The sequence below is a fragment of the Microcaecilia unicolor genome, chromosome 7 (assembly GCF_901765095.1).
Source record: "Microcaecilia unicolor chromosome 7, aMicUni1.1, whole genome shotgun sequence".
NCBI classification, from domain to species: domain Eukaryota; kingdom Metazoa; phylum Chordata; class Amphibia; order Gymnophiona; family Siphonopidae; genus Microcaecilia; species Microcaecilia unicolor.
This window is the reverse complement of record NC_044037.1, coordinates 245,695,372-245,721,497: the sequence shown is the minus strand read 5'-3', so window position 1 is coordinate 245,721,497 and position 26,126 is coordinate 245,695,372. Positions and strand designations below refer to the sequence as shown.

General features: G+C 44.3%; 1 protein-coding gene across 4 annotated transcripts in view; it reads right to left on the bottom strand.

The window, feature by feature from the left end:
- ACVR1 (activin A receptor type 1) overlaps positions 1-26,126 on the bottom strand; it is a 210,513-nt gene that overhangs the window by 95,467 nt on the left and 88,920 nt on the right. For all 4 annotated transcript variants that reach the window (XM_030209128.1, XM_030209131.1, XM_030209132.1 and 1 more), the window contains exons 2-3: positions 23,598-23,671; positions 7,653-7,913 (exon numbers count right to left, since the gene is read on the bottom strand). In XM_030209128.1, coding sequence (XP_030064988.1) covers positions 7,653-7,913; positions 23,598-23,664 — 328 coding nt within the window. In that variant the 5' untranslated portion in view covers positions 23,665-23,671. The remainder of the gene's footprint in view (positions 1-7,652; positions 7,914-23,597; positions 23,672-26,126) is intronic.

Sequence of the window (26,126 nt, the reverse complement as noted above, 5' to 3'; positions counted from 1 at the left end):
ATATCTCACCTTGCATCCAAACCAAAGTTTCAGCGTGCTTGTCTGACATTGCTGTCTGGATGTCTCAATGCCACCTGAAATTAAATATGACCAAAACTGAGCTTCTCATTCCCCCCCCCCCCCAAACCCACCTCCCCGCTCCCCCCGCTTTCTATTTCTGTTGATGGCTCTCTCATTCTCCCTGTCTCCTCAGCTCGAAACCTTGGGGTCATCTTTGACTCTTCTCTCTCCTTCTCTGCTCATATCCAGCAGATTGCCAAGACCTGTCGTTTCTTTCTTTACAACATCCGTAAAATCCGCCCCTTTCTTTCCGAGCACTCTACCAAAACCCTCATCCACACCCTTATCACCTCTCGTTTAGACTACTGCAATCTGCTTCTTGCTGGCCTCCCACTTAGTCACCTCTCCCCTCTCCAGTCGTTTAAAACTCTGCTGCCCGTCTCATCTTCCGCCAGGGTCACTTTACTCATACTACCCCTCTCCTCAAGACCCTTCACTGGCTCCCTATCCGTTTTCGCATCCTGTTCAAACTTCTTCTACTAACCTATAAATGTACTCACTCTGCTGCTCCCCAGTATCTCTCCACACTCGTCCATCCCTACACCCCTTCCCGTGCACTCCGCTCCATGGATAAATCCTTCTTATCTGTTCCCTTCTCCACTACTGCCAACTCCAGACTTCGCGCCTTCTGTCTCGCTGCACCCTACGCCTGGAATAAACTTTCTGAGCCCCTACATCTTGCCCCTTCCTTGGCCACCTTTAAATCTAGACTGAAAGCCCACCTCTTTAACATTGCTTTTGACTCGTAACCACTTGTAACCACTCGCCTCCACCTACCCTCCTCTCTTCCTTCCCGTTCACATTAATTGATTTGATTTGCTTACTTTATTTATTTTTTGTCTATTAGATTGTAAGCTCTTTGAGCAGGGACTATCTTTCTTCTATGTTTGTGCAGCACTGCGTATGCCTTGTAGTGCTATAGAAATGCTAAATAGTAGTAGTAGGCTCTGTGCATGCGTACATATTTTGATCAGTTGCCGTGTCCAGGCTCTGTCCTGTTTTGGGCTCGGCAAAGCAAAAGTATAACTGCACTATGCACTGGTATTTTTAAGGGGAACTTCTTTGAAGCATTTTTTTCTTTTCTTTGGCTTTTTACTCCGATATTCTATCTCTGTGCACCATAGAGAACAGCTGCAAGTCTCTGCGCTCCAGACCCTTCATGCCCTTTTCCTTTACAAGGGAAGCAAGAGATTGCCATGAATACCTTCTATCTGTAACCAGAAGCTGTGTGAGCTGATTATTCTGCTATCATATTAAAGGTATCTATTGTATTTATTTCTTGGTGGGCATGTGTAAGTCTGTAGTTTATGCACATCTGTCATCCGAAAATACAAAAACTCAAAAGGTACCAGCAGGAGTCACTGCTGTTCTAGATCAAGGATCTTACATTTCTCTTTATTACAGACATACAATTTTGTAAACTGATATGGCGATAAACAGAACTGCGAGTCCATCACAAATGGATATGCTTATGAAACAAAATTCTTTATTAGGTCATAGTTATTATGCAAAGGCACATACAAGCCATATTTAGGTCCCATGGATTGCAGTGTATCAGAAGAAGCCTTATTGCTTATTATGAAAATCTGACTGGTTAAATGGGATGAGAATCTTCAGGCTCATATCAAGGCAAGAACCTCATACAGGTGTGTGTTAAAGTTTAGGTCAAATTACATTATTTCAATGAATCCCTAAAAGAGCAGAAGCTGACATAACCTCTGCTTAATACTGCTCCTATACTGCTTCAACTGACCCCTCCTCTGCTGATTAATCAGTGATATTGTGATAGTAAACTGTATAAACCTGCTGGTTTTCTTAATATCTACTGGCTATCCATTTAATACAGCATTAGTCAGACCTCAGAGTTGTAAAACTGTTGATTGAATCTAAATGTATATTGCAAAACTATTTAGACATTTACTATAGATCCTAACTAAAGGGCGATATTGGCCAGTACAGATTTGTGGACTTGGTGGAAATTAGATATCATATTAGTGGCAGTTTTATTTTTATCTCTATCAGGCCATTCAATGCTAGCCCTTCAGAGGGCTCCCCTGATTGCCTGGCATGGGCAGTTTGACTGTTTCACTGGGGAGAGGGGAAGGGTGGGACTTGACACATTAGCATATTAATTTGCATACGTATATCTCATACATATTCATTATGGTTATTCAACACATACACACCAGACAAACACTGAATTTGAAGACAGCATATCAAAACAGTGGAGCTACTTATATATTTTTTTTCTTTTAACTGAAATGAGTGTGCACCATGGGAAATTTCTCTAATTATGCCCCCTCTCACATTCACATAATTTAGCAAGGGGAGAGTGCACTTTCCCTCTCCCCCTCCTTAGGCCTGATACCAGCACCCTCCCTTTTTCTCCTTCTCCAAATCCCAGCTCTTTCTCCCTTCCTCCCTCCATACCAGCATTTCCCCATACCATGCACACTGATAGAAAAACACAGTCGTCGTCCCCCCCCCCCCGCCCCCTGCCAAGCAGGCAAATGTTTTTCCTTGGACCATCCAAAGGCAGCTCCTCTTCCTCCTCCTCCCCTCCCTTAGAGGCAGCTGTTTTATTTTCTAGCCCTTCTCCCCCAGAGGCAGCACTTACCCCCCTCCCCCCAGGCTTAACATTTAAAACAAATAGGAGGAAATAATTTTTCACTTAAAGAAGAGTTAAGCTCTGGAACTCGCTGCTGGAGAATATGGTAACAGCAGTTAGCGCATCTGGGTTTAAAATAGGTTTGGATAAGTTCCTGGAGGAAACGTCTATAGTCTGTTATTGAGATGGACATGGAGGAAGCCACTCCTTGCCCCGGGATTGGTAGCATGGAATGCTACTACTATTTGGGTTTCTGCTAGGTACTTGTGACTTTTCTGCTTCCAACAGCACTGTTGGAAGCAGGATACTGGGCTACATGGACCATTGGTCTGACCCAGTATGGCTATTCTTAAGTTCTTATGAAAACAAAAAGTGAATATGGCAAGTCCAAAGTTTGGACACCCTTCCAGCTGATTCACTGCTACTTTTTTTTTTTTTTTTAATTAAAAGTTAACATTTAACAAGTCACATGAGAGCAATTGTATAACAGCGCCTGCATTTGGGCACCCAGATGCAGCACAAGGTGCACATATTCTATCACAGCACAAGTCATCAGAAAAATAGGAACATTTAGGTGTCCACTAATGCCAGGTCTATGGAAGGAGTAAACAGATGCACCTAAGAGCAGCACTTAAGCACGTACTTTAAGTGGGAGACGTGTCCTTGCCCCACCCACATGTATGCATCCCTTGCATTTACATGTTAAGGCAGTTCTGTGCGTATGATATAGACCACCACCTCTGCATCATCTGCCCCAGACAGTGGACTTCCAAGTCCCCCAGGTATGCATTATGGATGAGCAACACCCAGTGCAGAGGGTCCAAAGAAACCCCCTTGAGAAGATGAAAAGGAGAATCCCACCATCTGAGGCAGTTCTACAAAGCCCTGCTGAGCAGATTCTGGTCTTTAATTCCTCAGACCCTGGGGTCTAGTGGGCTAATGATGCCCACTGCAGCAGTCTCATATGGGCCTTTGCCTATGAATGACCTCCAGGATCACTGCCATGGACCCAAGGAGCTGAAAGTAATCCCAAGCCCAGGAAGCCTTCTGCATACAGAAAATGTTTTTCCAGGCCTAGCATTTATTCATCTGTTCCTACAACAAGAATGCCATACCGCATTTGATATCAAAAAGATGTTCAACCTCTGTGACAGCACCAGCTGACTTTTGGCATAATTCACTACCCAGTTGAGGAACCCAGCAGCAGGGAGGTAGCCGCCCTTGACGTTGACTTGGATTTGGTCCAAATAAGCCAGTCGTCTAAGTACAGATGAAGATGAAAGTCCTGCCTGCACAGAAACGCTGCCATGTCTACCATGACTTCGGAAAAGGTTTTCATGGTGATGGCCAGACTGAAAAAGACAGAGAACAACTGAAAACGCTGAGCGAGCATGCAAAAGCACAGGAACAATTTGTGCTCAGCCCTGATCATGATGTGAAAGTAAGCCTCAGAGATCTAGAAATTTGAGGAACTCCTCCAGCCTGACCGCAGTAATAACTAATCTTAAGATCTCCATACAAAAGTGCAGAACTTGACTGGAGGTGCTGACCCCTGAAAGGCCAAAAGGACCATCCTTTTTTTGAGCACAACAAAATAAATAGAATAATGGCCACTGCCAAGTTCATGAATCAGACTCTGCAGCTCCTGACAGAGCAGCCACTATAAGTTGACATCAATCACACAGGCATTGAGAAAGGATTTACACAACACCATAAAGGTGTCTGAAATGGATTCTGCAAACTCTAAGACACAGTCCTGCTGAAGCACCTCCAGCACCCAGTACTCTGTGGTGATAAGGGTCCACTCCTGAAGGGAATAGAAAACTTCCAACCAGAACCTTCTTGGAGGGGCCCACAAACAAGCATTGAAGCTCATTGGTAGTGGTGGAAGGAGGAGGAGGAGCCCTTCTGGGATCTTCTTGCACCACAAAAGAGAAAACCCTTCTGGCTCTATGATGCTGAAGCAGCACCCTCCTATCCTGAAGGCAATGAACCCTGACACCATAGCCCCCACACCCAGAGTTGGGGAGCCACTTTGGCCTACCTTCAACTTCAGTACACCCAAAACAAACAACCATGACTTGGAGGCTGAGTCACTGACCAGGAAAACGTACATCGCAATCATAGCCATCTTCGTGCCACCACAATCATCTGCCACTTCACAAAAACAGATACGCACCAAACCATAGACAGCATCTGCCAGAAAGGCTGCTTTCAATTGTGCGCACCACTTCTGGCGAAGCAGGCAACTGCTGTGTCCATCTCAGGAAGGCTCTTACTATATACCTGCTGTAAATGGACACCAAGATGTCCAGCATACGAAAATAGTGAAGGCCTACATGAGGAAAAACTCTACCTTGCGGTCATGTGAATCATTGAGGGCTGCCCCACCCTTCACTAAGATCAGTCTTTTTGTTGACTGCTGTCACTAAGGCGTCTACTCTAGAAGAGGGCACAAAAATTAGTCCAAATTCCCCTGCGGAATAAAGTAAGGCCACCTCATGAGCCAGGTGCCTAGAAGGACATCATCTGGCACCTCCCAATTCACCAGCATAATTGAAGAGTACCGAATGGAAAGAAAAGATCTTCAAGCATTTACACAGACCCTTCTATATGGAGTCACTACAGGCTGTTCCTGCCCCGCAGGTGAGATACAGAAAGCTGTGGAGACTTGGTAGTTCAAGGAGGCGAGTTCCACCTTGCAATACAACCTCACTGAAGGAGAACTCTCATCCTTCCCTGGAGAAAGCTCTCCTCCATCTGGTGGGGGCACATCTCCCAGGAGGGAGCCCCATCGTCTGTGTTCCTATCACTCCAAATGCTCTCTGCCAAGGACAGAGGTGGGATCACAGCTCAATCAGGGTTGAAAGCCCCCCCCCCCCCCCCCGGAACTCTGGGACTCTTATATGGTGGGGCCAGGCCTCCTGCAAGTCCTGATGAGCACAAGCCTGCCTCTGAGCACCTCAAGCATCCCCCATGGAACAGAATGAGAGGGTTTGCACAATATGGGGTCCCATGTCTCCCACTGGTTCCTGTGCTCCCTTCTCTCTGCTGAGGGAAGGGGACATAGAAGTCCCCAAACCCAATAACACTGAACTTCTGTGGGCTATGCATGACCCGGACAGTCTGGCAGTAAAATGGCCACCATTTTTCCCACAAAATTGAGCCTGCTATAGAGGCAGGTCACGAGGGACTGCTTAATAAGCTGCAGGGGACTAATGCAAATCCAAAAGACTGCAAATGCTCCACGGTGGCCCCTGATGCATCAATCGCTGCCACCCCTCCCCCCCCCTGTGTGCATGAGAGAAGGAGCCAGCCATGCAGCTGATGTGCCAACTCTAACATGCCCCATAGTGCCTGCCCTCCAGCATCAGCGTTGCATCAGCTGCCCAAGATCTGTTGAGCCCTGTTAAGAAGCACAGGCAAGCGCAGTGACTCACCATTGCTTTTGGTCTGGGCCTTATCGTTTCTCTGTAGCTGCCTGCCTCTAAATAAATCCAATTAAAGAAAGATTTTTTTTAAAACAAATGTAAGGCAAGCAGCTGCAGAGAACTTCCAAGCTCCTGCTCCACAAGGGGAAACCCTGGGGGAGGGGAAGACATAGGGTTACCATATTTGCAGAGACAAAAAAGAGGATACAACGAATAAAATGCTGCCCCCCACCCCAGTCACACAGTCACCTTGATCCCCCAAGAAAGCCAAATTCTATAAGCAGTGAAAATACTGGTAAAAAGTAACAAAAAAGCATTTTCTTCTGTAATCTAAATACAAAATTTAAAAACGATGTACATTTCCAAAAAAGCAAACATCATGAGTATGTTCCCCCCCCTTTCCTTTCCCTCCCATCCATCAGCAGCATGCCCCCCCTTCTTTCCATCCCCTTCTATTCATGTGCTGTCTGTACCCTTTTTCTATTTCCTTCCTTCCCCTCTCCTCCATGTACTGCATGTCCCCCTCTCATCTCCCTCCCCTCCCATCCACGAGCAGCCTGCCTCCTTCTCTCCCTCCCCCTGGTGGTCTAGAGGCCTCTTTGGTGCAGGAAAGAATCCCACTCTTTCCTGCCCACTGCCGCTGACCTCCCTGCTACCGCCGCTTCTTGTAAATGGCTGCCAAGATTTCAAGTGATGGCCTCGCAAGACTTCCACTAAGTCTCGCAAGGCTTACGCTTAAAGTCTCGGCAGCCAGGCAGGAGAAGGCAAGCACATCCGTCCACCAACCAACCAGCCCAGAAACCCAGACAAAATGGGCTGGCTGGGGAAAAAAAACCCAGCCCTGAATAGAAGGACACGTCCGGGGAAACCTGGACATATGGTAACCCTAGGAAGGGACTCACCCCTGTGGGACCACTATAAGCCCGACTCAAAAGCTAAGCCCATGGACTAGAGCTTGGGGCCTTGGAAGGTCAGACCCCTCAACCAGGGGAAAGTCCGTAGACTGATCCCTGAGAGCTAGAATCAGGCCAAGGCTCAATCTCAAGGGCTGCAGCTTGTAGACTGTCCTGGGAAGACAGGCCTAACTCGAGAGAAAACTACTGCTGCACCAGTCCAATCTGTACCATCTGATAGAGGCAGAGAAATACTGAGATGTTTCAAGTTGCACTACTCTCTATATTGGTGCTGTCACAAACTGTTCAGATTCTCTGCCTCCATCTGCTGATATAGCGACATAACCCTGGTCTAGCAGGATGAAAAGTGTGTTTTATTACATTAACATCACAATTTTTGATAACCAACTTTTCACAGCTGCTCTGTCTCAGGCAGACAATACGGTTTCTAGAAAAGCCGCAGATGAAACTCCCACCATTATCTACCCTATGTTATCAGCCCCTGCAAAGAGCTAACCAAAGCTGCTGGATTCCAAAGGTCAGACCCACACACTGAGGTTCACTCAGTAACAAAATGTGAAACAGCCCAGAAGCAGAGGACAAAATAACAAAAATAAAGAACAATTGCATTTAGCTTCTCTCTTTAAACGAACGACTTACTTCTAGGCAACTTGGCTGTGATATTCATGTTGCAGAAGTCTCCTTGACAGCACTCCACAGCCTGGTCAGGGGAAGGCGGTGTTTTGCACGTCATCTTGCCTTGTTCATAAACTCGGAAGCAGCCTTTCTGGTAAACCTTACTGCCATCATTTATGCTTAATGAGGCAAAGCACTGTTGCCCATCACATTGGTCTGCATTCCCACATGACATGCCTTCGCAGACACACTTATAGAGGGCCACATTTAACTTTGTCTCTTCATCTGCACACACAAAAAAAAAAACCACAGACAGAAAAAAAAAAGTTCCTTTAACATAAATGTATTCATTCTTTCATTCAACTTGATTGCACAACTAAATAAAATACACTCAAGGTGTGGTACAACAAATAATTTTGGTTGCCTCTTCAGAAAGAGCTCTATGAACAAGGATGATAGTATAATCAATTGTTATCTCATTACCAACTAGACAGCAGCCCATATGCATCAAATCTCAGCTACTAAAACTACAGATTCCAGCAATCAGTGACATTCTGTGATACTTACGTAGAGAATTCACAAAAACCGTCCTCCTTTATATAACTTTAAGACAACATGCCAACTATTGTATTATTACCTCAAGTTTTGTTCTTCTATCAAAATGGGAGGATTGTCTCCTAAATTTTCTGACAGACACTGCTTTAAAACTGATAATTTGTAATTGACAACCAACTACTTTGTTGCCTGAGAACCACCGTGGAATACTGTTTGTCTGTGCTGTAAATAAGGTGCAATTAATGAAAAACAAGGAATTATGAACAATTGCCAGTCAATTTGGGAAAAAGTTGATATACATGTGGCTACCTTCCAAATATGTGATCAGATGTTTGTCACAGCCTGGTTACTATTGCAACTGTTTGACTTTCACTTTATTTGTTTAAGTAATTTTGGAAAATAAAAACATCTGAACTCAAAAAGATCTAGAAAAAGTTTCTGAGCACCTTACCATGCATTGAGTCCTATGGAGGCACTTCAGTAGTCCATAGCTTAACTTCAATTCTCTGGAGGGCAGCAGGACTGTGTGGCTGATTTATCCTGCTGTTTACAGAGAACTCCTATGATCTTGTTGTCACATTGGCGACAATGATGACCTTTTTAACAGATCCTAGCAGGTTCTTCATTCTACTCTATGGTAATAAGACTTGTGATTCTACTATATTCAGACAAACGCCTGTAAAAGTTAGTTCCATGGCTGGAATGAGGTGGGTTTCTGGAAATGTATTTAAAACCTCAAGCTCTGTAGAAAATGTATGACAACTTGGGGGCACAAACATCTGATCTGATATCTATAGCTACTAGACAGTTGTCTAAATACAGAAAAATCCATATCTTCTGTTTGCAAAGATAAACTGCTACCACTGTCAAAACATGGTGAAAACTTCTAGTGCCTCTGTCAGGCTAAACAGTACTACTACTACCTTGTACTGATAGTGAGTGTCTACTACTGTGAAAGAAAGATGCTTCAGGAAGTTTTGCTGAATGGTTAGACAAGTATAAGCATTTTCAGGTCAAGTGAGCATAGCCAATTGCCTTGTCAGGGGCGTAGTCAAGGAAGGGCCTGAATGGCCCCGATTTAGGTTTGGACCACTAGCTGGTAGGGAGGGGTCCCCAAGCCCTGCCAGCAGAAGTGCTCCTTTACTCGTGGCCTGCACGCTCTTGGCTATAGCAGCCCCCTCCCTCTGCATGCTCAGTTTTCACAATACAATGCATGTGCAGGGCGGAAAGTCTCTCCTGCACGTACTCAGTTTTGCGGAAACAGAGCATGTGCTGGGAAGAGGGAGGCTCAGGATGGTGAAAACATGCAGGCCATAGATAAAGGAGCGCTTCTGTTGGGGGGGGGGGCTTGAGGACCCCCACCAGCTCAGGCATGTTAGGGTCGTAGGGGGGGGCAAAGAGCAGTGGCTGGGAAGGGCAAAGTTCCCCCTCCCCCCTACTTTATGTTCAGGTCCCTCAAGACCCGAGGTCTGGCTACACGCTTGCTCCTTTATTAAAGAAAGGGAAGGATCGTCCATAGCAAGGTCATCTTAAAATTTTCTTTCAAAAATCAATTTGTTGAGATCCTAGAGATCTTGGATGGAGTGCAGTCATCCTGCCTTCTTTGGGATAGGGAAGTAACAGGAACAAAACACGCTGTGTTGTTCTACAGAAGAAAGGGGTTCCATTGCAATTTTCTCAGTGGAGAAAGGTGAATGGTAGAGTGGCCCAGCAATCTGTACCGAGATTGATGCTTTTTAATATATTTCTAAATGATCTAGAAAAGGAAAACAAGTGAGACAATCAAATTTGCAAATGACACAACTCTTCAAAATTCTCAACCACTGGAAAAGGACAGTACAAAACTGAGGCACTGGGCAGCAGATGAAATATAATGTGGACAAATGCAAAGTGATGCACAAAAGTAAAAATCCAAATCATAGGTAAACAGAGCTGGGTTCAGGAAAAGGATCATGGAGTCATTGTGGATAATAAGATGAAATCCTCACTTCAGTGGGAACTCTAGGAATTATTAAGAAAGGCACTGAAAATAAAACAGCAAACATCATAATGCCGTTTTATTGATCCATGGTACAATCTCACTATGAATATTTTGTGTGTCATCTTACGAAGTATATTCTGGAACTGAAAAAGGTTTAAAGAAGGGCAACCAAAATGATAAAGGGGATGAAAAGGCCTCCTATAGAGAAAGGTTCAAGAGGTTGGGACTCTTCAGCATGGACAAGAGACAGCTGAAAGGAAACATGATAAACGTCTATAAAAATCACAAATGGAACAGTAGGAGTAATAAAGAAAAGGTTATTTACTACGTTGAATGGTACTAAGACTAAGGGAAAACCCATCAATAAGAAACATTTAAAACTAATTGGAGCATATATTATTTCACTCAATGTACAAATTATACTGTAGAATTTGTTGCCAGAAGGTATGATGAAAGAAGTTAACACAGCTGGTTTTATAAAGATCAATAACCCCATTAGCAGCTAGGCAGACTTGGGATAGCTACTACGTATTCTTGGGTTCAAGTAACAAGGAATTCTACTTTCTAGGATTATGTCAGGTACTTGTGTCCTGGATTGGTCATTGTTAGAAACCGGATGCTAGGCTTGGTAGACCTTGGGTCTGACCCAATATTTTATTTATTAGGGTCTTTTTGAAGGAATTCACTCAAGATGGTGTACAGTAAGAATAAATCAAACATGAGCAATAGGCAATTACAGCAGTAAAAATATTCAAGTAACAACACAAAGTATGGCTCATTTCCAAAGCACTTAGACTTACAAAGTTCCATAGGTTACTATGGAACTTTGTAAGTCTAAGTGCTTTGAAAATACACCTCATAGTATACTACTTACAATGTCAATACAATACAAAATAGAACATTTTAATTGACAGTGAATGGTATAAGCGAAGATGGAGAATATAAATAATTATGATCTTTAAAAAAATAATAGTAGTAATAATAGCAAGGTTGATCCAAGCACCAGTGAGAACTTGCACTGATTATCATATCCACTGAACATCAGTGGGACAAGACAGAAAAAGTCAACAACTGTATATGCTGGACAGTAAAAGAGTTTACAGTGGATATTCAGTTAGTTCTGACAAAACTGGCCAGATTAGGAATGGGCGGATCATTGTTTGATTCGATTTCAACATACTTAGCGGGGCGTAGATTGAGTGTGCGCAGTAGGGGACATGTTTCTCAGGAAGTATTTTTGTATAGAGGTGTTCCTCTAGGTTTGGCCTTCTCGGCATTATTACTTAATGTCTATATGTCTTCTTTGGGGATGTTTTTTGAAAACAGAGTGCTGGCTATCATCTCAATGTGGACAATATCCAATTCTTTTTCCTTATTTCCTCTTGAGGTGTTGTTCCTGAAGTCCAATTACAGTTGTACATGGATGAGATTAATGTGTGGATGCGTCAGCACAGTTTGTTGCTGAATGTTGGAAAGTCTGAGATGATGATTGTTGAGAAAATAATGCAGGAGTGTTATCCCACTTTTTTGAACTTCAGGGGATTAAACTGCCTGTACAGCATGTTATGAGGTTATTTTATTAGGTTCTGGGATGTCAATGAAAGATCAGGTTATAAATGTCTTTCAGACTTGTTTTTCTCAGTTTCGATTATTGTTCAGACTTAAACCAATGCTGACGCCCTATGATTTTCATAAGGTTATCCAGAGTATGGTGCTATCACAATTGAACTAATGCAATGCTCTTTATCTTGGAATGGCAAAGACCAGGGTTAGTGCATTGTCGTTAGTCTAAAATGCTGCTGCTAGGTTGGTAACTCAGGCAACACATATTACTCCAATTTTGAGACAGTTACACTGGTTGGCAGTGCAGAGTAGAATACATTTTAAAGTTCTTTATTATGTGCATTAGGCTATTTATAGATCTGCACCAAAGTACTTGAAAGATAGTTTTGTTGTGTGTCATCCTGTTAGGAGTTTGAGATCCAAGACGACAATGCATTTGTCATCTGATGTGGTGTCCACACAAGAAATTATGAGACTAGATCTGCCGCTTTTTCTGTGGCTGGGGTATAGCTATGGAACATTTTAAAAGGCCAATTGAGATTGTGCTCTGAAATTTTGCAGTTTAAATGATTATTAAAGACTTCTTTATTTGTTGAAGCATTTATGTAAAAATGGCTGTTACAGTGGCGCAGTTCTGATGCAAGTATTTTACTGTATTTTGCTTTGTATGTTTTTTCTGTAATTAAGCGGTCTATAAATATGTTCAATAAATAAAGATGTGAAGCTAGAGGTACTAAAAGCTGCAGGATTGGGGTTTGGTTCTTTACTATGTTGGAAGGCTATACTCCAAAGCCAGGATAAGGTAGGCAATCTAAATCATGCTTGGCTTTAGGGAAGAAAGGGGATCAGGAGATGATGGTTCATGCAGAGAGCAGGCCATTAGTCTGATCACCATTTTCCACAGAAGCAGATCAACATGGTTATATTATTAACAATTTAAAAGCAGCCTAACAGGGAGCTAATGAACCTGTGAGCTGAGACAGGCGCATGACCTGGTAGGAGCCAGCACTTTGAGGGACAGGCACTGCAGTGACACCTGCTTGTGGGACCCCCCTGACACTGGCAGGAGATCCATACCGGAACCGCTAAAGCGCAGCAGCACTTGCAGCATTTGGCTGCAGGGGCGGGGCATGCCCCTTTGGAGCCCATAGAGGCCGGAGATTCTCCTTGTGTGTTTTTCTTCAATACTGAGTATTTAATTGCTTGAAGTAATTATCAGTAGAAAGAGCAAGGTGAAGAAAACTGTGCCCACGTTTAAGGATAAGACTGTCGCTGGTCCTATGGATAAACATTTACTGGCGCAAGTTTTGCCTCTGAGTTCAAAAGCCATTACCTTCCACACCATTATTTTCTTCTGGAGCCAAAAGGTCCCTCAACTCCTCCCTCTTCCAGTGTCCTCCTTTGTAGTTCATCCAGAGGATAAGTCTTCCCAAGAAGGGTCTCTTTCCTCAGGAGCTGTTGACAAAGAGTCCGCAACAAATTCTTCCCTTGGAAGTGGCGGTGTTAATATACCGGACCCTGTGGCACACCCAGTTTTGAGTTCTGGGCTAGAGGTAAAGGCTCCTATGGATATATCTTTGTCTGATGTATGAAAGTCATTAACAACGGTTGAGAATATACTACAGAACGCTATTACTCAGCTTTGTGTTTATTCAGAGCAGGCAGCTAAAATTTCAACAGTTAGACCTTGGTATGCTAGACTGTGCTTGACGCCTTCAGACTATTGTGCCTAAGGTGGTTACACTTCAGGTGGCATCTTCTGAGGGTATCAAGGACAGTCTGGCATTACATAACAAATGTGAAGTTTTGGAGAAAATGTATAAAAGTAAGAATTTTAGGATTCTTAATTTTCCTGTTACTCATTTGTTGTCTCCAAAAATATTGCTTCATAAGTACAAAAGGAGGTGTTAGCTTAATCTGTAGCTGATTCATTACATTTTTCAAATGTATATTATATACCACAGAGAAAACTTATTCAGAAACCTGAGGGAGAAGCATTTGATGTTTGGGCTCTGAAGCTGAATTTAATTTTACAAACATTTCTAGAAACTTCTCAGAACGAGTTCACGCATCATGCTATTCTTTTGCTGACTTTGTTTTCAAAAACAGATACAATTATGATTATGCGAGTTTATTTGAAAAATAAGACTTTTATATTGTGGCCAAAACGTGTAAATCTTCTCTGCTCTGGTTAGGGTCATGCAGGTTAGATGTAAAATATTTCTAGAAATGAAGCTGTGCCTCCTTGAATTGGGAGCTACATTTTATTTGATGTTCCCATGCAAGTGTTTTTGACAACGCTTCAAGATCCTGGCCATTTAGAAAATTTCTTGATACAGAAAGAATCAGCTTCAGGAGCTAATGTAGGAAAGGACTGAGTTGGAATTAAATAGCTTTTTTTATGGTACTAATATTGGTACCTTTTTTCCTAATTTCTTTTTTTGTTTGCCAATGCTCCCATTAATGTGGACTTGACTTTATCAATATTGCTGGTTAAGAATTCCTTGATTTTATGCTAAATGTTTTGTTTCTTTATAGAAACTGATAAATAAAGAATCTATATCTATCTACATAAGCAGCCTAACAAGAAAGAGAGCAGGGAGCTTAAAAAACAAGTTTTGTAGTAGCTGCAAAAAATAAAAAGTTTCTAAAAAACCTCCTTGGGCCCTGTTTTCAAAGGTGTGCTAGCATTTTTAGCACGCACTAACCGTGTAGATGCCCAAAGGAATAATATGGGCATCTACATTGTTAGCATGCGCTAAAAATGCTACTGTGCCTTTGTAAACAGGGCCCCTTATTTCAAAGTTCTTTTATATGAATATTTAAGTTTATTTGTTGTACCCAGACAACGGGATAAATATGTTCTTTTTATTACCTGCATTCTTCAGTAAAGTAAAATTTGGTTAAAACTAACCTATCAAGCTAAGCAAAAGTGGTCAATTACCCCAAAAATTCTCTTACGCCAAGAGGAAATCAATCCTGGTCAATAGACTCTTACTCCTAATCTAATGCAGTTTGGCTCCATCCAATTCCAGCACTTAGAACATTTAACAGAAAATCTGAAGTTGGGATACAGGTGATGCATAGCATCTGAGTAATGATGTTGATTCCAAAAAAAACTATCACAGCCTACAAGGAGTCCAATTTAAAAAGATACACTGCCTGAATTGTATGAGCTCTTGCACAGAACCTGCCAGATCGTAGGCAGTGCTATCATCTGTTCCCCAAAGATAATACTGAGAAGAAAAATTAGAAAAGATTTTGATTAATCTAGGCTGAAGAAAAGCCCTGAAGCTTATTCCCCTAGACTGTCTCTTCAGCACACACACAATGACGCAAGTCTTGGCCTGTAGGTGTAAATTACCATGGCTTCTTAGGAAAAACAAACAAAATAAAGGCTGAAGCAGGACTAGTGGCAGTAAAGATTAGAACACCTGGATGAGAACAAGAGAAGTCAGACTGTAAACCTCACTTCTCCCACCCTCAATACTTGTGACATTGCATAGGTCAGTACAACTTTTTTTGTTCTTTCTGACCCAATGGATGTTGAAAAAAAAATACACAAAGGGGTCAAGAATTTCTACTCATTTGTGTCAATAAAATAACTCCCTGAAATTTTAATGGAGCAGGACCAAATGCAGCATGGAAAACATGGTGAAAAGACAAGTTCACAAATGGGCAAGATCAGACAGCAGAAAAATACCACCCCCCCCTCCCCCTCAAAAAAACCCTCTGCGTATTTCTATGGGAGAAATAGTTCCATCTTCTGCAGTATAGAAACTCTGATACACAAACACTGCAGCTTAGAGAATTGCTCCTTTCACACCATCTTTCCCCCTCTCATCTACTTTCCTAGTAACAGAAATACATACAACAAACACCCTAAACTGTGTAGTTTGCTACTGGTTATGTTTACTGCCAACTAATGGTGGTGAAGAACGACCATAACTGTTGCCCTGGGACAGTGGCACTCTCCGGTTAAAATGTAAAATCCATCCTTTCAAATCTGATGACAGCAGCACCTAATGGCTTAATATATTAATCACACTTAGTTACATTTTCTTCTTTCCAAACAGAATGCTTGGGTACCATTCCCTTCAAACTGCTCCGACCTTCTAGGTCAGACACACGTATACAGAGATACACACACACACATGGATTGGAAGGAATTCAATGAACCATGCTCTACATGATTTTCTTTCCAACCGAACGGAATGTTGTAAAGAAATTATATGTAAGACATTAAAAAATAAAATAGTCTCTGAAATTTTAACAGAACAGGATCAGCATTTGCATGGAGGAAAAACAGCGGGAAAAGCAGCTCAGTGACAGCATACAAAAACTGATTCACTACAACACACTGGCTAGAAAATCGCACCTTACAAATTACCCTCCTCTATGCTCTCCTTTCTTGGTCACAGACAGACTTTTATAAACACAAAATACATAGGGTTTGGAAATAATTCCATGAGGCATGCTTTTCCCAACATACCCCTCCTCACCACTTTCTGTTCCCTATTCCTGCTGAACTGTCACTTACAGATCGATGATCAGAAGCAAACGTGGGCGCTAGAGGTTATTAGTGCCTTACTAGCACCTGCGTTTGCTACGCGCTCACGGGCTCTGACCACAAGTAGCATACAAATGCATGCTAAACAGGTACCTTATTATTCTTCCCCAATGATCAGCGGGCAGCGTGCCAAACCCTACGGAAGCTCAGAGCTGGCGTTAGGGTTTGCAGAACATTGAGGAGGAATGGTGAGCCCTGTCCAGCATGCATTTGCATGCTAGCAGGCCCCCCACCCCCCAATAGAACCCTTCCACAGAAGCACCTGAACCCCACACACACACAGGAACCCCGACCCCCACCACTCCAAGCAAGCGATACAGGGGCTGGAGGACCAGCGGACCCTCCAGGCCCCCCAACCTCCTCCCCTGACACAAGTTCACGGGAGGCTGAGAACCAGTGGATCTCCAGCACCCTTCACCCCAATAAAAAAAGGCCTGGTGGCCCAGAGGCCGCGAATTCAAGCTCCCCCAACTTGTTGGTCTAGCGGTCCCCCTTCCCTGCCCCCTCTGTACCTGAGCGGCGGAGGAGGGAGTAGTACACTCTTCCAGTGCCAACTTGAAAATGGCAACTCCCAGCCCTGCCCAGTGCATCCTGGAATGCACTGGACAGGGCTTCACCATCATATAAATGAAAACTTCAGCCCACCATGAACTTATGTTGGGGGGGTGTCGGGGGGCGGGGACTGGCCTGTGTCGTGGCTTGGGATAGGGGTGTGGGGATTGGGGGGGGCACTAGACCACCAGGGTCTTGCATTGCAGGGGGGTCTGGGGATCCCACAGACCTCCAGTCCCTGGGTTCGACAAGTCTGGGCTTTTGACAGCCTGGACCTGTCAAACAAGCAAGGGAGGATATCCTCCCACAGTTTTACCCTATGATCAGAGAAAATAGCATGCTTAAATGGGAAAATTAGGTTCTTACCTTGGTAATTTTCTTTCCTTTAGTCATAGCAGATGAATCCATTAAGAGTGGGTTGTGTCCATCAACCAGCAGGGGGAGATAGAGAGCACTGAAAAACCATAGTGCCTCATGGCCAGCTAGCTCCATCTGCCTCATCAGTATTTGAAGCTTCCAAAGCAGTGTTACACCGCAAAGCATAATAACATGAACTTTCCTCACAGCGGATGAACGCCCCAAAACTGGAGCTATAAGTCAAAGGAGGGAATGGACTCATTCTCCTGTAACTGAACAGAAATCCTGAAGACTGTTTTCCAACTTCTCCCAATGAGGGAACATATCTACAGGAAAAACTGAACATAAAGTAACAGAAATCACATAATAAACCACTGAGAGAGGGCTCATGGATTCATCTGCTATGACTAAAGGAAAGAAAATTACCAAAGTAAGAACCTAATTTTCCCTTCCTTGTCATCAAGCAGATGAATCCATTACGAGTGGGATGCATCAAAGCAATCCCTAGATAGGGTGGGAACAAGCCACACCACGCGCCAGCACTTGTGCTCCAAAATGTGCGTCCCTCCTGGCAGCCACATCCAGCCTGTAATGTCGGGCAAAAGAGAGCTTAGAAGCCCAAGTAGCTGCACTACATATCTCTTGAAGAGAGAGTGCTCCAGTTTCAGCCCAAGAAGAGGAAATCGCTCTTGTGGAATGTGCCTTAAAGGCTTCAGGCGGAGGCCAGCCAGATAGCAGATATGCTGAAAAGATAGCTTCTTTGAGCCAATGGGCTACAATGGCCTTAGACGCTGGAGACCCTCTGCGCGGACTTGACAAAAAAACAAAAAGATGGTCAGAGGTCCTGAAGGCATTTGACATGCGCAGATATTGCAACAGAGCCCTTCGCACATCCAGAAGGTGCAACTGCCCATAGGCTTCTGGAAACTCCTCTTTAGAAAAGGAGGGCAGGAAAATAGGCTGGTTTAGGTGAAACGCTGAAACCACCTTAGGCATGAAGGAAGGCACCGTATGTACCATTACTTCAGACCCTGAGAATTGCAGAAATGGGTCTCGACAGGACAGCGCCTGGAGCTCAGATATCCGTCTCGCCGATGTCATGACCACCAAAAAGACCGTCTTTAAGGTCACATCCTTCTCCGAAGCTTGCCTGAGCGGCTCGAAGGGCGAACACTAAAGGGCCTTTAAAACTAACCCCAGGTTCCAGGCCGGACACTGAGCCCGCATGGGAGGACGGAGCTGAAGCACCCCTCTAAGAAACTGTGTCACATCCAGGCAAGCAGCCAGAGAGAGGCCAGCGACCTTCCCTCGAAAACATGCTAAGGCTGCCACTTGAACACGCAGGGAATTATAGGCCAAGCCTTTTTGTAAACCATCCTGCAAAAAGTCAAGTATCGGCAAGACAGAAGCCCGCATGGGAGTAATCGCTTTAGAAGCACACCAAGCCTCACATTGGAGCCAAATCCTGAACACAATACTCCAGGTGCAGTCGCACCATGGAGCGATATAACGGCATTATAACATCCTCATGCTTGGTTTCCATCCCTTTTCTAATAATACTCAACATTCTGTTCGCCTTCTTAGCTTGGGACATTGTCCAGCTGTTGGGGTCGATGACGGCCACTTTGGAAGTGGTGCCATGGGCGAGAGCGCACCTGAGACCTCTGCAGTGTTCCCTGCTTCAACTATGGTCGCCAATATCTCAGGATTATCAATGCAGACTCACGTGGCTCCCTGCGGCCCGGCTCAGTATGGAGTGGTGACTCTGACAGCATGCTACGGTGAGGAATGCCGCTAACGCTCCCCGATTGGTGCCTGGTGGTAACAGATGCCAGCCTGAAGGGCTGGGGTGCACATTGCTGGGGAAAGCATGCCCAGGATCTTTGGACACCCAAGGAGTCGGAGTGGTCCATCAATCGCTTGGAGTTGAAATCGATTTTCCAGGCGCTTCTGGCCTTTCAATTGACCCTGGAAGGATTGGCTGTCAGAGTTCTGTCGGGCAACACAACAGCAGTGGCCTACATAAATCGCCAAGGAGGCACTCAGTGCATAGCACTAGCAGCGCAGGCCGCGCAGATTTGCCACTGGGCCAAGCTTCATCTTCAGTTTCTGTCAGCAGTTTCTGGTGGCCTCATCTCAAAAAAGATATAAAGGAATTGGAGAAGGTGCAGAGAAGGGCAACAAAAATGATAAAAGGGATGGGACGACTACCCTATGAGGAGAGGTTAAGACGGCTAGGACTCTTTAGCCTGGAGAGAAGGCGGCTGAGAGGTGATATGATAGAGGTTTACAAAATAATGAGCGGGATAGAGCGGACAGATGTGAAGCGTTTGTTTACGCTTTCTAACAATAATAGAACCAGGGGACACACGATGAAATTAGAATGTGGTAGGTTTAAAACAAATCGGAGAAAGTTTATCTTTACTCAGCGCGTAGTTAGACTCTGGAACTCATTGTCGGAGAAGGTAGTGACGGCAGCTGGCCTTGCTGAATTTAAAGAGGGTCTGGACAGATTTCTGAAGGAAAAGTCCATTGATCGTTATTACATTTTGGGATTTTTGCCAGGTTCTTGGGGCCTGGATTGGCCGCTGTCGGAGACAGAGTGCTGGGCTTGATGGACCTTTGGTCTTTTCCCAGCATGGCAGTGCTTATGTCTCCTTCCTTAGCATCAGCTCCAGTGTTCTGCACAAATGGAATGTACTGAAGCAGATCTACTGGGTAAGGGAAGATAAGTCGACCCCCCCCCCCCCCCAAATGATGGCCCTGCCAAAGTCCAAACAGACCCTGACCGCCACATCCAATCTGTAGTGCTTGACAAATGAATGGTGCGACAAACACATCACTGCCTATAAATTTCTTCAGGATTCACCTCCCAGGCTTCTACCCAGGATGTGGCGTAGGCATTCAGGCCTGAGACACCAAATAATTCTTACAAAATGTAGGAGGTTTTAATAGCCTCCTTGATCCATCTCGTAAAGGAGACCTTAGAGGCCACCTGGCCCTTACTTGGGCCATGGAAAAGAAAAACAGGTGATCTGAGAGTCGAAAATTGTCTCCTTCAGGTACCATAGCAGCGTCCTCTGGACATCCAGCCTGTGGAGCCTCCGGTCCGCAGGAGCAGAGCTCTCCTACACAAAGAAGGACAAACAAACTTTCTGATTCACATGGAACAGAGCAATCTAAAGAAAGAGGACATGTGAAGAGGAACTGAATCCTCCACAATGGAGAGATATGGGTCCCAACAAGACAGCACCTGTAGCTCCGAAACTCTTCGAACCAAGGTAATGGCGACCCGAAAGACAGTCTTCCTAACTTTAATGCAGGCCAAAAGCAGAGGCTCAAATGGAGCCCTGCCCAGCATTCGGAGAGCCAGACTAAGACGAGGGAAAGGAGGTATTAAGGAGTGCAAATGCACCATGCCCCTCAGGAAACGGGACACCACCACATGCAAAGCCAGGGAGGTGACTTTCACCTTACCCTGAAAACTGGACAGAGCACCCACCAGGACCCTCCACTGCTGAGTCTGCTCAAATCAGCTTGTCACCCACATCCTGATCCCCTGGCAGCACAGATAAGCAGCGAGCACCATCATAACCTTAGAAAAGGTGTGGGGGGGGGGGGGGGAAGCCATAGCCAAATGAAAGGGCAGGACACGAAATTAGTAATGATGCCCAAGAACACAGAAGAGAAGATAATGCCTGTAGAGCTGCAATGGTAATGTGACAATAGGTCACTGCAAGGTCCACAGATGTCAAGAACTCATCTGGCCGAACTGAGGCAATCACTGACCTGAGGGTTTCCATGTGAAAATTATGAACCTGCAGGCAGGCATTGATCCCCTTCAGGTCCAGAATGGGACGGAATGAGCCGTCCTTCTAGAGGACCATAAAGTAAATGGAGTAACGGCCCCAACCATACTCTTTGCAAGGCACTGGCTCCACAGCACAAAGCTCCAACAAGTGCTTGAAAGTAAGTGCAACAGCCCAGTGATTTTGCTCTGAGCCATATGGGGAAGGCATGAAAGTAACAGGAATAGAGCAAGTGAGCTCCAGGGAGTATCCCTTTCTCGACCACCTCCAGAACCCACTGGCCTAAGGAGATGTGGGCCCACTCGCACCACCAAGAGGGCCTGGCGCACCCTCGTTGGGAGCTCAGCCTGTAAGGCCTGAAGGACCGGCTCTCCACGGGCCCCAAAAGAAGCCCCACCAAAAGGGCCTCCATGGAGACCTAGGTTGCAGCACGTCGGGCTGGCCAGAAATAAATTGCTCCCCTGGAGTGACCTCTGGAAGCGGAGGACCACTGGGAACCCTCTGAACTCAGCTCAGTGAGGCCAAGGGGTCTAGCCTCCCCCATATCTTTCACAAGGTTCTCCAGGTCCTTCCCAAATAGCAAGTGCCTTCAAAAGAACACCTAAGAAGCTTCGTGGAGGCAGTATCCACCAGCTAGTGGTGGAGCCACAGCCAGTAACAGCCCACCATAGCTGAGCTCACTGACAAGCTGACCAGATCGCACAGGACATCCACCAAGAAGGCCGCACAACACTCTAGGTGGGAAACCTCTGCAGATTCCAGCAGCTGCAAGACTCTAGGTGGAAAACCTCTGCAGACTCCAGCAGCTGCTACAACACAGCCATCTCAGATGGCTGCTTGGATGTCCTAGGCTATGCACAACTGCTGCTCCACTTGTTTATCGTAGAGCTCCCTGTAGGCTAAGCCACCATGAACAGGGACAGTGGTCGCCTTGGTGACTGCTGTCATGAGAGTGTCCACCTCACGGCATGCCCAGTACTTCTCCACCTCCTCAGGAGCGAAGGAACAAAGGCAATCGAGGGCCCCATCTTAAGCCTCCCACTCTGCCAGCATCATGCGGGTTTAAGTGCCTTATAAAGCAGAAAATGTTTTGAAGGCCCAGCAAGGTCCTCCAAGAGAGAATCCCCCTCCAAGGGGTCTGCAGCAGGTGACTTCAGCATCATCTCTGTAACTTCATCGAGAAAAGAGAGCTCCTCAAGATGGAAGAGCTGGATCACATGAGAGGGACCGAGAGTCAGAAAGGACTCCCAAGTCCTCATCCAAACTCCCCAGAGCTGAATGGAACATCTGCAACCCCTCCATCTCCCCCAGCAGCACCAGGTCCCCATAAGGGGCCCTTGACAAGAGCATCCTGGCCCCTAGGGGCCATACTGCTAGCCAAGGGGGCCAGTCTCCTGCAGGGATTGTTTGACAATTTCAGTCAAGTTCTGGGGCCAAAAACATTTGGGGCCCCTTTGGGACCCCCCCTGCAGGCAGGCCTTAGGTTGGTGGGATGACAAGCCCCCCCCCTCCCCCGACTTAGTAAGCAGACCCTTAAATATGATTCAGGACCTTCGGCATGTGGTTTCTTAGACTACTCTTACTCTATTGTCTGATGTTCAAGGCTATCAAAGGAAATGGCCCAGAGTACTGGAACAGGATCTCTCTATATACACCTCCAAGGTCACTAAGGTCCTCCCAAGAAGTATCTCTAACCACACCCTCCCCTAAGGACATCACACGATGTTATACCCACCAGCGAGCCTTCTCCATAGTAGCCTCCACACTCTGGAATGCACTCCCTTAAAGGCTTCACTTAACACAAGACTATCTATTTCAAGAAGCAGGTGAAAGCTTGGCTCTTCAACGAGGCCTTTAATGGAAGAAATAACTAACCAATCAAACATACACAACATATATAACAGGACATTATCTATCCACTCCTATTGTAGCTAAGATAAATTTCAAGCACCATTCTGACCTCACAGTATGTGCAACTTTCTTTAAATTAGAACATGAATAAGAAAATAAGGGGACTATCTATCTATATGTTCCATCTTTGCTTACACCCACCCTATGCTGTCTATTAAAATGTTTTATCGCATGTTGCGTCAACATTGTAAAAAATAAATAAGTCACTTATCTCTTCCCTGATGTTTTAACCATTGGATTCCAAACGACGCTCAGGAATTGTATGTGGCAAAAAAATTCACACCTAAAACCTAACTGGAAAGAACCTGGTCTTTAAGAAAACTATAAGGTGATATTTGTTACAACTAAAGACTGCTTACCCTATGATTCCCATGCCCAAGAATGGAGTCGCCTTCATTATTTACTGAAAGGGGGGGAGGGGTTTCGGGGGGATAATACCGGCAACAAATCAGCCTGAAGAAATGACTGGCTGATGTTTAATTTCTGATTTTGTTAGTACATTTCCATGTTTGGGGAGGAATGGGAGTAGTGGGTATTTTTTCATCTTACGTGGGGCCTGGTCTTTCAATTTTTTTTTTATGGCTGTATTGTATTTCCTGACTGTTTTGATTCTCCAGGTTTTCAATTAGTAATAAATATCTACTGTTACAAAAAATATATATATTGCTTACCTTCCATACTAGGTGATGGTAATGCTATCATTAACAGTACTGGAAAAATCATAACTCCATCTACCATTGTACACCTGTGGGAACAAAAAAAAAAGCACATCATTTAGGAAAACTGTAGGATATAAAAACTGTTGAGTCAGTAGTGCAATAATATTGGTGATGCAGGGCTGTAACCCTGGAAACTCATTTGCTTCCCCTCTAAACCATTTATTGTATAATCTCTAGGCTTTGCTATAGAGGAGGGGCTATAAGAAGGAGTACAATGGTGCAAGTGCCCCCTCTCAGTCAGAAAGCTCAGTATTTCAAGTTCTATCACAGCACTGCTCCAGTTGTATGCCAACAACCACCCCACCACTAGTCTTTTTGGCTCAAAATATCAGATATTTTAGTATTTTAAAGAGTCTGTGTATATTATTGCTTATGTGTTTCTGCAAACTGCTGACAATTAGTTGATAGATTTGAGGTAAATATTTTTAAATACATAAATATTGCCGCTTATACACTGAGCTAGGGTCAGAGCAGATGAGCAGTCAGAGTCAATCTGTGGGTAGCATATGTAATTTGCTACATTTGTACCCCACATTTTCCCACCTATTTGCAGGCTGAATGTGGCTTACATTAAATTACAAAAGATATAGTTATGAACAGAATAAGAGGTTTGTTCTAAATTAACATATTATTACTATGTAAGAAATAAGGAAGATATATCTGTAGAATAATTTACATAACACATAATAAAAAGCAATAATGTATGATGACCAATAATGAAAATATGGCTAATATAATCAATTCAGAGGGATCAGTAGGTGGTTGGTTTAGATATAGAATAATCAAGTTCTTAAGGAGGATTCTTATTGTAAGTTTCTTCGAACAAGTGCATTTTCAATAATTTCCTGAAGTCTGTCAAGTTACGTGTTATTTTTATAGTGTTTGGTAGTTAATTCCATGCTTTTGTGCAGAGGTATGTGAAGGTAGATGCATGTAGTGATTTGTATTTGAGTCCTCTACAATTAGGGTAGTGGAGGTTTAGGAAGGTACGTGATGAACTGTTGATGTTTCGTGCCGGTAAGTCAATTAGGTCTGACATGTATGAAGGAGCTTCTTCATGGATGATTTTATGGGTTAATGTGCAAATTTTGAAAGCAATACGATCTTTTAGTGGAAGTCAATGCAATTTTTTCTCTGATGGGTTTGGCACTCTCATATTTCGCCTTACCGAATATGAGTCTAGCTGCGGTATTTTGTGCAGTCTGATAATAGCAAATAAGAATGCTGGCTGGAAGCAGGTAGCTTGTGTATTGATGAGAGGCATGATATTTTAGATAGGGATTGGTGGCAATGAGTTGGGAGAGGGTAGTAAGTGAAAGGGTTAGGAGACTGCATATTTGTAGAGGAGAGGTGGCAATCATTAAGCTGCACAGAACAGTTGTTGAGATCTCAGAGAGAATTTTGTGAGACCCTTGGTACTGCAGGGGGCGCCATGTACAAGGAATGCTGGTACCCTTCCTTGCAATGAAATGGGCCTGCAGTACCACCAACACATCTTGCCACCTAATACCTGCCAGAAACGTCTCCCAGAAACGCTCACAATTTAAACTGCAGAGCCACACTGGCTTTCTATTAATGGAGCACAACATGTCTGCCCAGACATGCTGCCATCACACACACTATCCTCCTAGAACCCTGTGCTTCAGACTCCATGCCAAGATAGTTACAGATGTCCCATAGGAGAGGAGGCAAAGTAGCTAAAGGTTAATAGTGTGCACTATGGATTGGATTCCTCCAGGTGTTGGCATTATACTTGAATCATTACGTTTTCCAGGGAAAGAAAACTGCCAACGCCCAGACCCAAGTGTGGCAGAGGGGCTCATATGAGCACCTGGCTCTTCTCTCAGTCAAGTGACAAGCATGGAGGATAGTTCCTTGGTGGTGCTGCAACCAAGCACTTGCATAAATATGTTACAGTGAAGACAATCACAATAAAAGCTCCCTGCAGCCAGCAGGTACAGGAGCACATCTAATCACTACTCCATGCTTACTATGCCCAGGGGCACTATGATATTAAGCATTTATTACATAAGAACCAGATCCTCTCTCACCACTTGCAGTGGACTATTTTCTACCTGAAGAGAAGGAAGCACAACAGCTGTTGTGGCCAGGGCTCTGGAGTCAGTACATCAAACCTTCAACTCCAATTTATATTAGGCTTTAAATATTTTTTGTTCTGGATCTAAAATACTGGTAAATAAAAGTTATATTTATTAATACTTTAGATCTAGGATAAAAATATAAGTATAAAATGATAACATTTGCCATATATTATAATGTTGTATGTTTTTATGCTGAAGCTGAAGTCGGAGTGAGTACATTTTTACCAACTCTGACTCTGCCCAAAATTACTTTTGACTCAAGGCTCCACAGCTCTGGTTGTGACAGCAATGGTTCCCCAGTCCTCCTTTGCAGCAAAAAAAAAAAAAAAAAAACCAAGCACTACCTGTTAAAGTCAAGAACATCTTTCCAAGCACCAGC